A 15,218-nucleotide genomic window follows, 5' to 3' on the forward strand; every position below is an offset into this window, starting at 1 on the left:
TACCCTTGGATAATCACACCGGCGCAGATTCGACCCCACACCCGACGCTACTGCCCTCCACGTCTTTCGTTTATTTCCTACGTAGGAACGTCAAAACGGCCAAGGGTGAAACGAGAACGAGCACGTAACGACAGGGATTAAGATTCGTGGCTGTAATTGATAGTTGATCGCGACCGACTGTCTGCAGGGGCGCGAATATATTGCTGAACTTTCAACAACCTCGTCATAGTTAAGCAGAGAATTATGTCTCTAATAACACTTTCGTTCGAATAATATATTATAATATTTTAAGGAAGTCTATTATTGATCTATGATAAAAAGCAGGAATCCGCGAAAGAGGATAATTCCTCGTAGGCTTTGATCGTTTCCGGTTATTTTTCAAAGGTTTAGATCATTAGAATCGCTTGCGATCGCTGGAAATAGATTACACAGCTATCGTAATTCCAACATATCGCGCAGATACCTGGATAATCGGCTTGTATCCGCTTCGCTGTTTAGGGTATTAAGTATCGCCTCATTTATTCGAATTAGAAAATATCCGCAGTGAAAATTTGGTAGGAAGCTTAGAGAATTATAATTATTTCGTTTGAAAATTTTATTAGAATCTTAGACATTGTCGTAATCGTTTCTGCGCTTAGCGAAGGCTCAAACAGATGTCGGGGCGCAACCATAAACGGCAAGGTGAAAAATAATTAATCAGGATTGTTCGTTTAATAATTCCCCGCCGGTCGGGACGCGCCAAGTCTTTCATCAGACCCACTAACGCTGATATAATCCATACACCTCGTCCGACGATTAAACGATGGGATCGATTAATCTCGCAGTTATCCTCCGCTCTTCCTTTTCCAGTCTGCACGTAATCCACGACGTTGCTTTGGGTTTCACAGACGATCCATAGATCCTCTTTCTCTTCCTGCTCGCTTCTCCGCCGCCTTAGTGAGAAATAAGCCGAGTTTACACCGGCATAAGCGCCAGTCACGCCTGAAAACTGGGGATGTTCTCCCCCGCGTTGCGGAATACAAGATGAGAAAATTCTGTACGAGCGTAAATCGTCGGGGGGAAAAAAATTGCTTTCTCGCCGTGGACTTCTTTCCTTCACGCTTTCTTCCTTTCTTTTTCTCACCCTGTTTTCTTCCCGCGACTGTAACTTTACTTTCGCAATCAACAACTTCTCTATTGAAATTAATTGCCAAACGAGAGGAATAACAAAAAGCGTGAAGATCGCAGAGCTGGACCCCTTTAACACGCGTATAATCCGTGACGTTCGGTTTGGCTTTCAGAAACTAGGCAAGCTTAGTCGGTCGCATTAGCGTGCACTGGTTCCTGTCTCGCTGGAAAGTCAGAAATATCCGTTTTAGCGGTGGCAGAGGATCGGAGGGTTAAGTTCGGGGTTGAAAGAGAGAAGGATAAACCGAGGAGAAGGAGGGGTTTGCAGAACGTAGAAGCTTCGTTTAATTGGACGACTTGCACGAGCTGGAATTAGGAGAGAGCTGGAACCGAGCAACGCGTTCGTTCCGTTGGAAGAGTCGAGGATGGTGTACGGTGGGTGGCAGGCAAGAAAGAGGGGGTTGAGAATAAGGGTGCCTAGGGTGGATAAAGGGCGGCTTATCGGCTAATGTCACTTTAACATTGTATCAAATTATCAGTCGTCTCGCCAGACCGACGAAATTAATTAAGCTAATTATTGTTTACGCTTGCACGGATACGGAACCCGGCAGCGAGTCATATCGCGCGTATTACAGTTCACGTCGAACTGTCGCGTTGTTGTTGTTGTTGTTTCGTCGCCTTCCTTCACACCTCGGTGCATATTACCGACGACGATGCTCTCCCCTGTGCAGTTGCTTTCTCACCTCCTATCCTGCAGACGACAACACCGTCGACGAGAAGCGCGAACGAGTAGCAGAACAAAGAAACTCGACGACAAGCTAGGTGGCTCGGTTCGAGACGTATTTATAGCCTTGCCTTCGCTTTATCGTTGTCCCTCTTGTTATCGAGCCGTCGTTACCGTTATTACACCGATGCCTGCGAAGCGAGTCGAACCGACGAGACGCGTAGATCCGCGCGATACCCATCCGAGCGGACCGAGATTGGACGAGTAAATTCCGCGCTTAAAGTCTTTCTTCGATGTCCGAGGACGTCGTTAAGGCTCGCCGGCGAAAAGAACGCGAAGAGCACTCCGACCGGGTAACGCAGATTATATCGATGCCTTAGGAATGTATTTTGCCCCGCGAAATAAGCGCTGGTACACCTGGAGCGGAGCAAATGCGCTTCTGATAAAGTTAAGGACAAAAAATCGATTAACCTTTACGATCTGCTGAGACAGAGACAATGTAAATTTAATTTTATTCAAACACTAAATTAATTATTTCATTCCATAGCGATAAACAGGTGGTAAATATTCTTTTTTGAAACGTTTGTTTCATAAACGTCTACAGAATGAAAATCCCCTGTTTGTTTGCTGTAACACAGATTCGTTCTCGTTTCTCATAACAAAGTTGCTGGAACGAAACGCTTGTAAGCTTAGTTTCAACACGGCTTTAAACTCTCAGTTGAAAACATTTTTGCACGTAATTTTTCACGTGAACATCCACCACGACGAACTAACGATCGAACGAAGAAACCGCGTTTAACAACGCATTCCTGCTTCGATCCTGCGAAACTAACGACACAGCGACTACTTGTTGTTCGAAGAGGAAAAAAAGAAAAGGCGAGATGTTCGTTTCGATTGTTATCCGCATTCGGGACAAGCAAATTAAGACGCTAATTGAACGATTAATGCGAGGAGAGATGATGTCGCCACCGTTGTCGGACACGAGATCGGATCGTTAAAAAGAATCCTAATGAAGAGGATTTTCCTTGCGTTAACACGGTCCATTCATTTGTTCCGTGAAAAGAACAAGGCGGAATATCAACGATGACAAGGAGGATCCACGGATGAAGCAGGAGAGGACAGGAGGGTCGCATTCCATCGGATCGAGATTTATTTGCCGAATAAATGTTGAGAAGGTATTTTTAATGGCCGACAATAGTGGCCCGATAGTGATCTCAGAAACGTATTGTCGTTGGACGTCGTATATAATCCCGGAGGCATCGACGCAACCAACAAAACGGATACACTCTCTCTCCCTCTCTCCTGTCTCTCCTGTTCGACTCTCTTTCGTCTTCTCCCACGTAACTCTCCTTGTTTCTCCGCCGGCTTATCGGCCACGAGAGAGTCCTTTTCGTGCTCTCCTCGCACCGTGATCTTTACTTCTTTCCGCTCTTTCGACCCCCGCTTATTCACTCACGCTCCGTTCTTCTCTTCCCTCGCGAACCGACCTCTTCTCCCCTTCGCCGCTTTGCACCGCGACTATCATCCAACACTCACCTGTTCGACCCTTTGAAGTCGATTCTTTTGTGAATCGGCATTATTATTGTAATTGAATACTTGTCTCCTAGAGGGATATCCTTTCGTCCCGTGTACGTTACAATGGTACGGCTTAAATCGGGACAAATGCCGGGAGAAAGTTTCTTCGGATTCCGTAGCGTGGGGACGAATCGTCGAGCATCATCCTCGAGGTACTTTCGAGGGCATTTCGACTGCGTTCCTGCCTTCTTCATCAAGAATTATTGATGAAGCCTCGGTACGCGTAATTCGCTCGAAGGATACAGTTATGATTGCTACAAGCAACGACCCTTGCCGATCCGCTGACGCCTTTACCTCGAGGCGTTATTAACGTGAGAAAACGTGCCTACATACTCGGGTCAGCGCGAATCTTCATAATGGATATGAGTTTCCCTACTCCCGGAAGATAAGGTTGGGGTAACCATGCGTGCATCGGGAATGCCTGCGTACACGATGCGTGTAGATCATCAAGGTGAATCCTGTTTCAGCCTGCTCGTTCGTTTGGAGAACGTGTTACAACCGCTGCTGGCTTTTTCACCTTTCTTCTTGCTTCGAATCCGCGACTGGTAACGGCCGATTCGCGTATATACGAATGAATTTTTCTTGCGAAACAACGAGCTCCTTTCGAGAAAATTGCTCGAGGAAATTGCCGTGCTATTAGCGAGGGAAAAGAAGCCTCGAACGTTCCTAATGTTGCAACGAATTGCTCGCTCGAAGAAAAGGCGAAACGTCCCACGCTGATTTTTCTTCGTCTTCGCTCGATTCCAGTTGATCTTTGCGCCGATAAACAATAAAGTCGTTCGAAAGTTCGTTTCAAATAATTTCAAAGCGTTTTCCGTAATAATAACTTCTCGCGATCGACGGGCCTCGTTTCGCAGGCAGAACGGTCGGCTGCAGACGATTTTAATCAGACAACCAGACCGATCTTCGGAATGAGATTAGATAAAGCGGATAAGAGATAGGTTCGAGCAATATCCTGGCGAGGAGTTCTTTCCGCGCGGCGCAATTGCACCGTGAGTCACGTGTTAAAATTCAGTCGCGGCCCGAAACCGCCCCCTCATAAAGGAAGCGTCAGTTCATAAATTGCCCCCCACCCGGTCCCCCCGCCCGGTTCACTGTGTCCCTACTACTCTGACCCTTCCCGCCGACGGTGCAACGATCTCAATTTTGAGGGTGCCAGCAGGAAACTACCACCCTCGACAAAACTTACTGAATTCATTATGGAGCGAACAAAGGCTTCATGGAAAAGCCTTGGGCGACGTACACTCCAGCACGGGAAGGAAGAGACCCGCTGCAACAACGGCAAGTCCTCGTGTCCGTTGGTCCGCTTGGAAATCGACTTCGATATCGGTATCCGGTGATATCTTCTGCTACTACAGACTTAACCGACTCCTGGACTCGAATCTAACCCGACTTAAAAAGTTTCTGAGATAGAAATTTATAACCTCGAGAATCAATCTCGAATCTCGTCCAAGAAGTTGTTGCCAGCCGAACTCGTTTGAAGTTAGTCTAAAAACGAGGTTGCAGCTAATGCGCATCAAACAACCGGTTACCGATCTTCACCTTCACATTTGCATCTCTCGCATACCAATAATGAACCTGTCCCGAGCGAGTGCAAGCTGCAACGAAGCGTAGAGAAACAGGGGGAGCCTTTGATAGGCTTCGGACACCTGTGAAAATCGAATCGAAAGAATTGGCGAAGAAATGCGAAGTTAGAAGCCTCGTTCGAGGACACGCGTAACGAAGCCAAAGTATAACAGAGTCTCGTCTCGTCTACGTTACAAGACGACTTACAAGATATCGGGGCAAAGCTCCGCCCGTTCGAAAGGTACCAGGGGTCCACCAATGAAGATCTGAACCCACGGCGAGCACGCGACCAGTTGGGCTAAGGGCAAACGTAAAACTTACCGATCGGCAAGATAACTGGTGTTTAACACGCGAACCGAACCGCCATTAAGCCCGGCCCACCGTACGATTTCCACGCGCGGTTCTCCCGAGATGCTCGTCGCTGCGGACGATTGATTTACGGCCAGTGCCGGCACTTTTTCTCGGGGTACGAGAAGATCGGGACACACGCGGGGACGGGGACACACACGCTGGCGAACGCATACAAGCGCGTGCCCGGGCCCCGTGGACGTGTTCGAATGCCGGTCGCAAAACGAACCTACGACGTCAGGGATGCGGCCGGTTGATCGGCGAGGATCGAGTTCGTTGCACCGGGCTCGAAACAGCCGGAACAGCGAGATGGGATCGAGCAGGCGGATGTGATCTGGCTAGATCGGATCTACCTGCTTCTCCGGCCGAGCCTCGCTGGTGCTTCATGGGAATCGATGCTCCCGATTTCTCGAAAGCGATAATATTGATTGGAAGCTATGCTCCGTTTACCCCCGGCCTGGTTAATTAATTATTTTTTCCCCGTTGACGCGCGTATTGTTCGTCTCGATGGATTTACTACCTCCTTCATATTCAACCTGCTACTGAAGTAGTCGAGGTCAAGCGAACATGTGTGCTCAACATGTACAGTATCGAGAAAAGTAGTCTTCCCTGGAGAAAATGGTATTACATATGGCCATGTAGCAAATTGAGATAAATAGAAGTCTCTTATGGTGTAATTGCATAAGATAATTTAATGACATCCGAAGTATGTTAAGTACCGGATACTTTTAAACGATAGTATATCTTCTCTTCATGAATTGGAGCTAATTGAATCAGTCTCGGTGCGGCTACTAATTACAGAACGACCGCTGCTACTAATTATACAATATACCGGTAGATTTATGGTACGCTATCGGCTGACGCGATACGCGCAAAGAAAACGGAGATGACCCATGTCACTGGGCTCCAATAGCGGACAGTTATTTTATAATTCCTCGGACTATCTTGTCGGTTTTCCGCTACCAATTCTTGCCCGGTATAAAAGCGCTTTCAGCCGATGTCTAATTAACGGGGCGCCGCCTAATTAAGGCCCGTTCGAGCCTTTTACGGGGTTTATCTTCGACTGTTTGACGGGACGGGGTCCGATAAGGTGGGGAATTCGAGTCGGAAAGAAGTGACGTTAGAGTCGGAAGATGAAGCTTGGAAACGGGATGGTTCATGAACGGCGGAGCTCGTTCCCTTTGAATTCGTAATGCCCTAATCAGAAAACCGTGGTCGTAGGAGAACGTCATGCATTAGAAAAGGGTGTTCCAAGCGGCGGGGAGAATGGATGTAACGAAACTCACGAAGGTAACCGGAAATTGCTGGAATACCTTGCTTCATCTTCGACCGCGTTTACGTGCAATGGCCAGCCTTCCTATTCACGTTTCATCTTGCATAATTTCAAGCATTCTTGAAATATTCGACGATTCATTTCGGTCGTCAAATTCGAGCTGCGCTTCTTCAGCTACAGCCGATGCCTTTCAGGAAACTTTCAAGAGACACGTAAACGTGAATTCTTCCATATTCCGAACGTTCAAAAGGGAAATTATTTCGCTTGAAAAGCGGATTCAGTTTCATTAATTTTCGTACAAACGGATGCTTCTCGAGCTGGAACGTCGTAGAATTGCTTGGTTGTTATCGATCACCGGTGTGCGTTACTTAACAAACGACAAATACCCAACCACGTCGGAAGCGAACTTAATATACCGGTTCCTGTCTATCTTGCCAACTAGTTTCTGTACCTCTATTAACTACCGGCTCCGGTTGAAATACGTTGTTAATAACAATTCAACCGGATGCTTCGTGTGCTTCGTCGAGTCCATTCGTAAACGGTCTCAGTTCCAGACCCATCAGCACATTTTGATGCAATTCAAACAAATATCCCGTTCGATATATAGAATTTATCTAATTTCATGAAACAGAAAAACAATACAATTTCTGGATTAACGAGAGAAAAAAAAACATTGGACCGTGTAATATGGTATTATTATATTTTCCTCTTTTCCTTCCATTTCTCACCTCATTTTTGCGGAAACAAAATACGCAACTAAACGCTCATTGCGTTTTTCGACCGGTCGTTGCGCGGCCGCCATAATCGGGTATTGAACAAAAATTCATTTTCATGGAATCTCGGATTTTCGATATTCCCGGCGTATTTATAACGCACAAAAAAATTGGCAACGCGGGTATTTGATAAAAAAATAATGAGGATTACGCGCGGCAGGCTGAACGTTAATGCAGTCCCTTTTATTTAAAAACCCCGCCCGGTGATTTGCATTGCCGACTGTGATATTAAACCGGATACCGTCCGAGGGAACCGTTGAAAAACCATTATTAACGGATGGAAAAAGAGCCGCGATGAAATTGACACGAAAACTCGCGTTGCTACCACGTACGATTCATTAAAACCTTCCAACGAATCCATTAATTGAAGTATCTATTACACGGTCGGGCTAGTTTTTCTTCTTTGATCGCGATCGTACGACGTTACGATGCCGGTGAACCGTGAAAGCCTTCGGAACAGATCCAAGAATGGACATCGAAGAGGCGAGCGTTGTTGGAAGTCGAGAAATCGCGTGGGTCCGCGTGCTTGGGGCCGTATTAATAGCTCGTACCTGACCGACTCGTATATTCTCCTCGCAGTCTCTGTATCGAGGCTGAGGATCGTGGCGGTTGGTCGCGAGCGAGTTTCCCGCTGGCGGGATCCAGAAATCGGCTGGAACGCGGCGCGGAACCAGGACGTTCGATCGCGACGAGACCGCGACGCGACGCGATGCACCGACGACGACGTGTACCTACGACTCCGGCGAGGAACGCAGGGGAATATAAATCAGCGTCGTAACGAGTAATCGATCAAGATAATGCATTGGGAATCGGGGAAAAAGTAGCGCGGACAGACCGATAAATAAGGACAAATAGAGCCGGCTGCGAGAACGATACGCCGGCGGATACGGGGACGTAGGAGAGAAAAACGGCGCGCGTGGCGCCCCATCGACGTTAATCTGCCCCCGTGTGCAGGCGAAACCGGCGAACGGTCGAGCGGACAGCCGCTGAATGAGAGGGAATCGGGCAGCGTGTCGCCGGATATACACGACACGTACGGCGAACTCGTTTTTCCGATCGTGTAAAAGAAGTTGACTCTCTGCTGGATTTACAGAGTATCGGCTGAAACGTGGCCCGAGGCTTCTCCATCCGACGTGATTAAGACGTCCCTGGGTCCAATGGGTCGGCCGGATCCGAGAATCGAGAAAACCGGCAGTCATGCGGGAAGAATCGCCGATAATCACCGGACCGGGACCTTCCAAGGAACATCGATCGGTGAGTGTGTTTAAAAGTTTGACAATTTTTGCTTTCTACAAACCACGCATTGCCTTTTTATATGAAGATTTAGTTTTATAGATTCGTTTGATAATTTTTATATTTATTTTCACTTTGGATATGAATTTATAAAGTTCATCCATCATCCGACATGTATTTCCCTCAATTATGGACGTTTAATTGAAAGACACAGACAAGATATATAAATTATTAATACCGCAAGTGTGTTCCCTGTTCATGACGGACCTTTCCCCGTGTTCTGCATGACGAATGATGTCTTGACGCCAGGAAGGTCTTATTCGCATCGTTTCAACGAAAAAAGCTCGGCTCGTCGCGAGAAGCACGTCCGCGCAGCTTCGCAACTTGCCTTTAAACCGCGCCGACGATACCACGGTTCAATCACAAGTCAATTTATCCTTCCAACGTAGGTTAGATAAAAAGGTTTGTCCGATGTCCTCGGCAATCATTACTGTGTCGAACCGATGTTTGATGCGAGTTCTTAATTCGTTGCTTATCGGTGATTAATTCTACATAAATAGCTGATAAAATGTAGATTCAGACGTCAATGAACCAAGAGGAACCACGAATTTGCATTTGCATATGTTATCAACAAAGCAGCTCGTTTTGCATATAGTAATTTGTCTTGATCATATTTCTCGTGGCTCTCGTTTAGATACTCCGTTTCATTTTGCATATGTCTAAATTAATGCAACTCTACTTTGTTTGAGTGGCCCGAAATCAAGCCATCGCCTTTCCATTAGTGCGTCACTCGTTTATACCGGTTCCAGATCGACGATCTAAATCGTCAAAATTGCATTTTCGGCCCGCTGATAGACACCGTGACAGGTCATGAATATTATCAACGAAACAACCCGCCGGACGTCTACGTTACAAATATTTTCTGAGTGACGGTAGAACGTGTGACGCAAAGCCGGATTAAGGTGGCAAAGATTCGAAAGTAGAACTGCAGGTCCTGTTTGTATCCGTACCGTCTTCGACGTACTAAATTATTCATAAACGCCCTCGATCTATGTATACATCGTCGTCGTCGTCATCGTTCGTTTACTCGTCGACGCGAACAATATTAAAAGCTTGACGGAACTTTTTATCGAACGTTAATGCGCCGAGGTTCCAGGAACACGATCCCGACGACAGCGTTCTTTAATTAATATCGAACGTGTATGAAACGTTTCTCCGTGAAAGTTACAACTTTGCTCGTCGTCGCGTGTATCTCCCTTTATCCTTTGTTTTTCCCTCCCTTGTTCCGAGCTTTTGCATTATTAACTTTCTTTTTTCCCTTCGGTGCACGTTTACAACGTGTTCCGCTCGAAGTTCTATAACCAACCATCGATGGTGAGTTGCAGAAAATGTTTTTCCGTTGCTGACTGATAAAATATAGAAACAGAGAGATTTGTAAAAATTTTCACCGAATTACGTAGACGGTTTCGAACGTGTTAAGTCCGATGAATCTTTAATGAGCTCGAGGAGGCTGGAACCGATTTGAGAAGCGGATCTTTTGAAATAATACTTAACAGTCACGTCCACGGACCACCCCTTCTTTAAGAAGGCGTGATGACAGTTGTCTTTGTTGCAAAATGTCACAGTCACGCCGCCCGTTACGTTCATCCTGGTGTCGTTACCACGAAATGTAATAACGTTTGGCAGACACGAGCAGTACGTGACGTTAATTCGTAGAATAATCTTGCACATTCCTCGCGAACAGGGAGTCGTTCATTAGCCAGCGGGATTTATCAGAATGAGATACATTTCGAAACGTATGATCGACTTGAGTTACCCATAAAAGGAATGAAATTCAGAAGAGGAATTTCCGGATTCCTTCGTACAGGTGGTGGGTCGCAATTAGCGGACTCAGGTTGCAAAGTGAAAACGCTTAGGGGGCTTTGTCAGGGGAGCAAATTGCAGTTTTACTTCGGCGCGTTTATCAAAGAGCAAGGGAAAGAGATGCAACGCGTACAGGAGATTGCAGGTACACGACTGGCCGTGTTAAAACAAAGTCACGTCAGGCCACGTCGCATATGTACACCGTTGCTCGTGCAAACAACGCGGTTTCACGCGGGCGCCAATTAGCTAACGACGAAAGTTTGGCGACGACGCCGTGAAACTAATCAAGATACCGTGGATACCGTAATCACGGTTTATACCGAGTCGAGACACCGTCTTCTCGACGTCTCGACGAAGACACGCGAAAGAGAACGGTATCGAGCGAATCAACAGCTGAAGCGTACGGCGACTTCGATGCCTCGAGCTCGTAATTATCGCGGCGAACCTTTCTCCATGAAATTCTCCCAGGTGATGCTAATTTATTTTTAGGCGACGTAGATTTTCGGAAGAAATTTCACTCGTCCACGGTGATGGAATGTGCATAAATATGCAGTATTTCGAGTCAAACGGTGTTCCATGCGCCCCGTGTATGTTTAATTCATGAACAACTTTCTACAGTTTCGTGGAAACGCAGGAGTAACTTGAGCGAGCCGAATTTCATGGTCCCACAGAGGGTAGATTATCGATTCAAATTTTCCACGAAGAAACCACTTTGAAGTTCACGAAAATTGTTGCCATTTTGCAGCACTCCTTACTGCTTATTAACCGATTAACCAACGATGAAAGGTACTTCTTCCCTGTCCCTTGCGCGTTTCTTGAACTGGAACGAACTCAGCTCGTTGCTATCCAGTTCGTTTCTCTTCTTCTTTTTACTTCTTTGTCATTGATTCCACGGGGTCATCGCCTTTTTGTACCTCTTCCTCCTGCAACTGATGCGGATGACAATATACCGTATGATGCAGCTGAAAGTTACTTTCATATCGTATCCTCTTCCTGTCGTGACGATGTGACTCACCAGGAAACCGATAGAAATCGTCCCTCATTCGTATCGTTCTTTCCAAATTCGAAAGACTTCATCAACCGGTCATTAAAATCCTGATCGAAATCGCTGGAGACCGTTTTCTGTTCGCGATTAACAGCCTCGGCTTCCGGCACGAAGGGTGTCCTCGGAATAGAAAAGCGTTTTTCGAAGGGATCCTCTCCTTTTCCGTTGAGCGATCGGAAAATCGCTGAAAACTTCGAGATTTATCGAAGCAAACGATCTTGAAGGCCCAGCAGATTGGTCCCAATGGGACCCCTATTTGGTGGCTCGCGAGGTGTTCGCGTTTGCCTAGCACGAAGACGCTTCGAGACGCCCGGACGTAACACGGACGTGCACTCAGCGTTTTCGATTATTCAGCAACGAACAGAGGACACGTTCCACGATTGAACTGGCGTGCGCACACGCCTGGAAATCGTGCTCACGAACGTGTACGGACTGGTTAGCAAGCGACAGGACCGAGCGAGAGATCGGCCAGCAAACAACAATGGCCTGATTGATATCTGGCGGTCGGCATCAAAATAATATCGCGGCGATAGGCATGCCGTTAAGGGACGAGGTTAAAAGCTTAACGAGTTACAGGCATGATATTGGATCCGAAGAAATTTATGGTCCTTGTAGTACCGGTGGGGCCCGTTTGCCTCCCGCGGTGCGGCCCACGGACCTTGCGGTCCACCGCTACATCAATAAGATACCGCGCCGAAATAAATTCGCTGTTTTGACGGCGTTTAATAATAATTCGCCAATCTTACTTGCTCGAGCATTCCGGACGGGGGTGCGTTACACCGTTAACGAAACATCGTCGAACCTTTTACCAGTTCCTTTCCTTGTTTCGCCGAAATTTTTGCCTCCATTCGTCGGTCGTGTTTTTCCATTCCATTCGGTCTGCGGTGGGATTGAACTTTGATGTTCAGTTCACCCGATCTCTATGTAAGTGGACGTTTTTCCGAGTGCCACTGTGTTTGCTGGTTTCCTAGCTGGCGGTAAATCGAAATTCGATGTTCGCGGGGACGCTAACGAAATTTCGCACGGTCTTTCACCTATATACGATCGATTCCAGTGGCATAAAAACGAATGTTCTGATTTTAGTTGATATTAGAATCGGTTAAGTCTCTGACGAAGATTAAGTCGAGAAATTATATTCACGGTCGTTAAGGCACTTTCAAGTTTCACGTTCTTCGAATCTAGTAATGTGCATACACGACACTCGGTCGTTCAAACTCGATGACCGGACGTCCTTTCATCGTGATTCACCGCATCCACTTTGCACGACGATGCAAGGAGCGCCAGGGGATGAAGACACAAGCTCAGCGCCACCAGATATCCCCGGGCTTCTGCGTCTTTGTCGTCGTTGGTGTCGCTCCTTTGCTTAGGTATTTCCTGGAGCCGGCCGTCGCATTAGCATTTCCGTTACCGTTACCCTTCTCCTGGGTACCATCCACGGAAATTTCTCTCGTGAAACACGACAAACGCAAATGTACACACACGATACGACCGCAGCTTGCACGAGAGCACCAGACACTTGACTTTGACCGAAGCTCGAGCATCGGGGCTTCCATTTAATTAACGTCTAGCCAGCTACACTTAAGAAACGAGTGTTTTCCATAAAGTAGCTTGTAACATATTTTCTTCATTTTTTCACTTTCAAACCAAGTAATTTATATTTTCAATCGAATTATAGAGGAAGGTAGGTTTTCGAAGATACTGTACGCATTAATATTTCTGTTAATCTTCAATTGTTTCAATTTGTGCAAATTGCCTAAGCTTGTAGCTGACTGTGTATATTCCTCGAAAGCAACTTGAAACTGCCTTTCGACCAACTCGCTCTAACAATATAATTACGAGCGGCAGTTATGCGATCCGAATGACCCAGAACTTAATGACAGTCCTCCAGACGCGTTTAAGTGGCATCCACGTTGACGTACGTGTTCCAATTCGACCACCGTGGAAACCATCAGTTACACTCTTTGCAAGAGATCTAATCGCGAGAGGAAAATTGGGAAATCTCATTTGTCTGTCACGATCCATTCGCCGAAGGTCGGCTAACTATAATAAAGAACGGTGAATGTATGATTCCTCGATAGATTGAACGGCAAAGTTGCGAAATTTTTTCGCACGTGCACTCTGTTGCATCCGGTTGATTAAATAAAGCCGAGCTTAATGTCCTCCCGTCGAAGTTGAAGTTTACGAACTTCGCGCAGACCCTTCTTATTTCCCAGCAAAGTTTCCGCGACGTTCGCCGCGGAAAATAAAAGCGATTTTGCGTAATTATCGGAAAATACTTTTCTTCGTCTACCAGTCTGGTTCCGACGTGCTACTTGCTGCCTTAAAACGTTCCGGCAACTTTGTCGATCACAAGGAAAGCGTATTCTTTCGTGCGGCGTTTGCTCGAGACAGTTGCACGGTCGCGACGGAGACGTCGATGATGGATGGCAGTCGGACCGGGAACGATTTGTCTCTCGCGACCTAGGAAATGTGGGAATGCAAACAACGATCGTACAGGTCGTGAAAGTTTCTTCAAAGGCCAAACGTCGAGTATCCTCGTCACTGACACACGTGTCTAACGTGGTCGTTGCTTTAACACTTGTGTCGATAACCGGGTACCCGCTTCCACGTGGAGAAAGAAACATTCGTCGAACGATTTCATTTATTCCTAACCGTCTGATGATCGTATAGCTAATTCCATCGGCAATTTACTATTTATCCTCGTCAGTCGTTGAATATCCGCGCTGGTTCTGCACCGTCAGCCTACTCTTATCCCCGTGTCGACTGGACCTGCGAGAAGGATCACCGGCGTGCACGGTTAATCGTGGGCCGCGGGTAAAATAAAAGCGACTCTCCATTTGGTTAAACGACGCGCCGACTATAAATTGTATTAACGAGTCGAGTGTACGACGGGATCGTATTTGCATAATGTATGCTTATCTGGCGCGTTTAATGGATATCTGAATGTCATCGCTAATGGGACCGCTAATATCCCGAGTGTTTCAGCGACCAACGACGTCCTTTCACGAAAATTTGAAGAATCTAGCCCCGCTGCGACCGGCACGCTTTCGAAACGTTCGAATATTCCCTGTTTTGGCGAGACACGTCCACTCGTGTCCGCCCACCTTGGGAACTATCTACTCGAAACCGGTCAATTATTCGACAGTCGTGATCGAAGGACGTTCGAAATTCCTTCTGCTATTCGATTATTCAAATATTATTCGTTCGGGAATGAAGCAACGATTGTTTCTTCGTTCGAGAGAAGAAAGTCATCGAACCTGCGGGACGCTCGAAGCGATGGATAGATTTTTAGCGAGCCGTATTCGCCGGAATGAGCGCGTGCTCCCGCGATGTTTTACGTCTATTTTACACGCTCAGCGTGGAGAGAAACGCGAAACGCGAGCTCGCGGCAAGGGGGCAAGACGACTACCAAGTGTACACGGTAGTAATGTATGCCAGAGATGGAACAGCGGCGTCGATTTGCTCCAAGATTTACAGCTAGCACTAAATATCCTTGGCTCGGTGTTATTATCGGCTTTATTACATCCCCCGTCGACGGTCGAACACGTCGCGAGAGGGTTAACAGAAAGGAGCGAACGCTATTCCGCGTCTACGCGTCGTATATCATCCCCAGGCTTCATTGATTCCGCGTTCACTCGGCTCTTTCCGCTTGCGACTACGCTTCGGGAAACAGAAGACGGTACCCGTCTAACGTTCGGCCAGAGACACAAT

At 46.9% G+C, this 15,218-nt stretch overlaps 1 protein-coding gene across 3 annotated transcripts in view; it reads left to right on the forward strand.

Annotated features, from left to right (window-relative positions):
• LOC117601228 (uncharacterized) overlaps window positions 1–15,218 on the forward strand; it is a 177,464-nt gene that overhangs the window by 23,912 nt on the left and 138,334 nt on the right. For all 3 annotated transcript variants that reach the window (XM_076692824.1, XM_076692825.1, XM_034317748.2), the window contains exon 2: window positions 8,460–8,620. In XM_076692824.1, the coding sequence (XP_076548939.1) occupies window positions 8,564–8,620 (57 nt within the window). In that variant the 5' untranslated portion in view covers window positions 8,460–8,563. The remainder of the gene's footprint in view (window positions 1–8,459; window positions 8,621–15,218) is intronic.

This window comes from Osmia lignaria, chromosome 16 (genome assembly GCF_051020975.1).
Source record: "Osmia lignaria lignaria isolate PbOS001 chromosome 16, iyOsmLign1, whole genome shotgun sequence".
NCBI classification, from domain to species: Eukaryota; Metazoa; Arthropoda; class Insecta; order Hymenoptera; family Megachilidae; genus Osmia; species Osmia lignaria.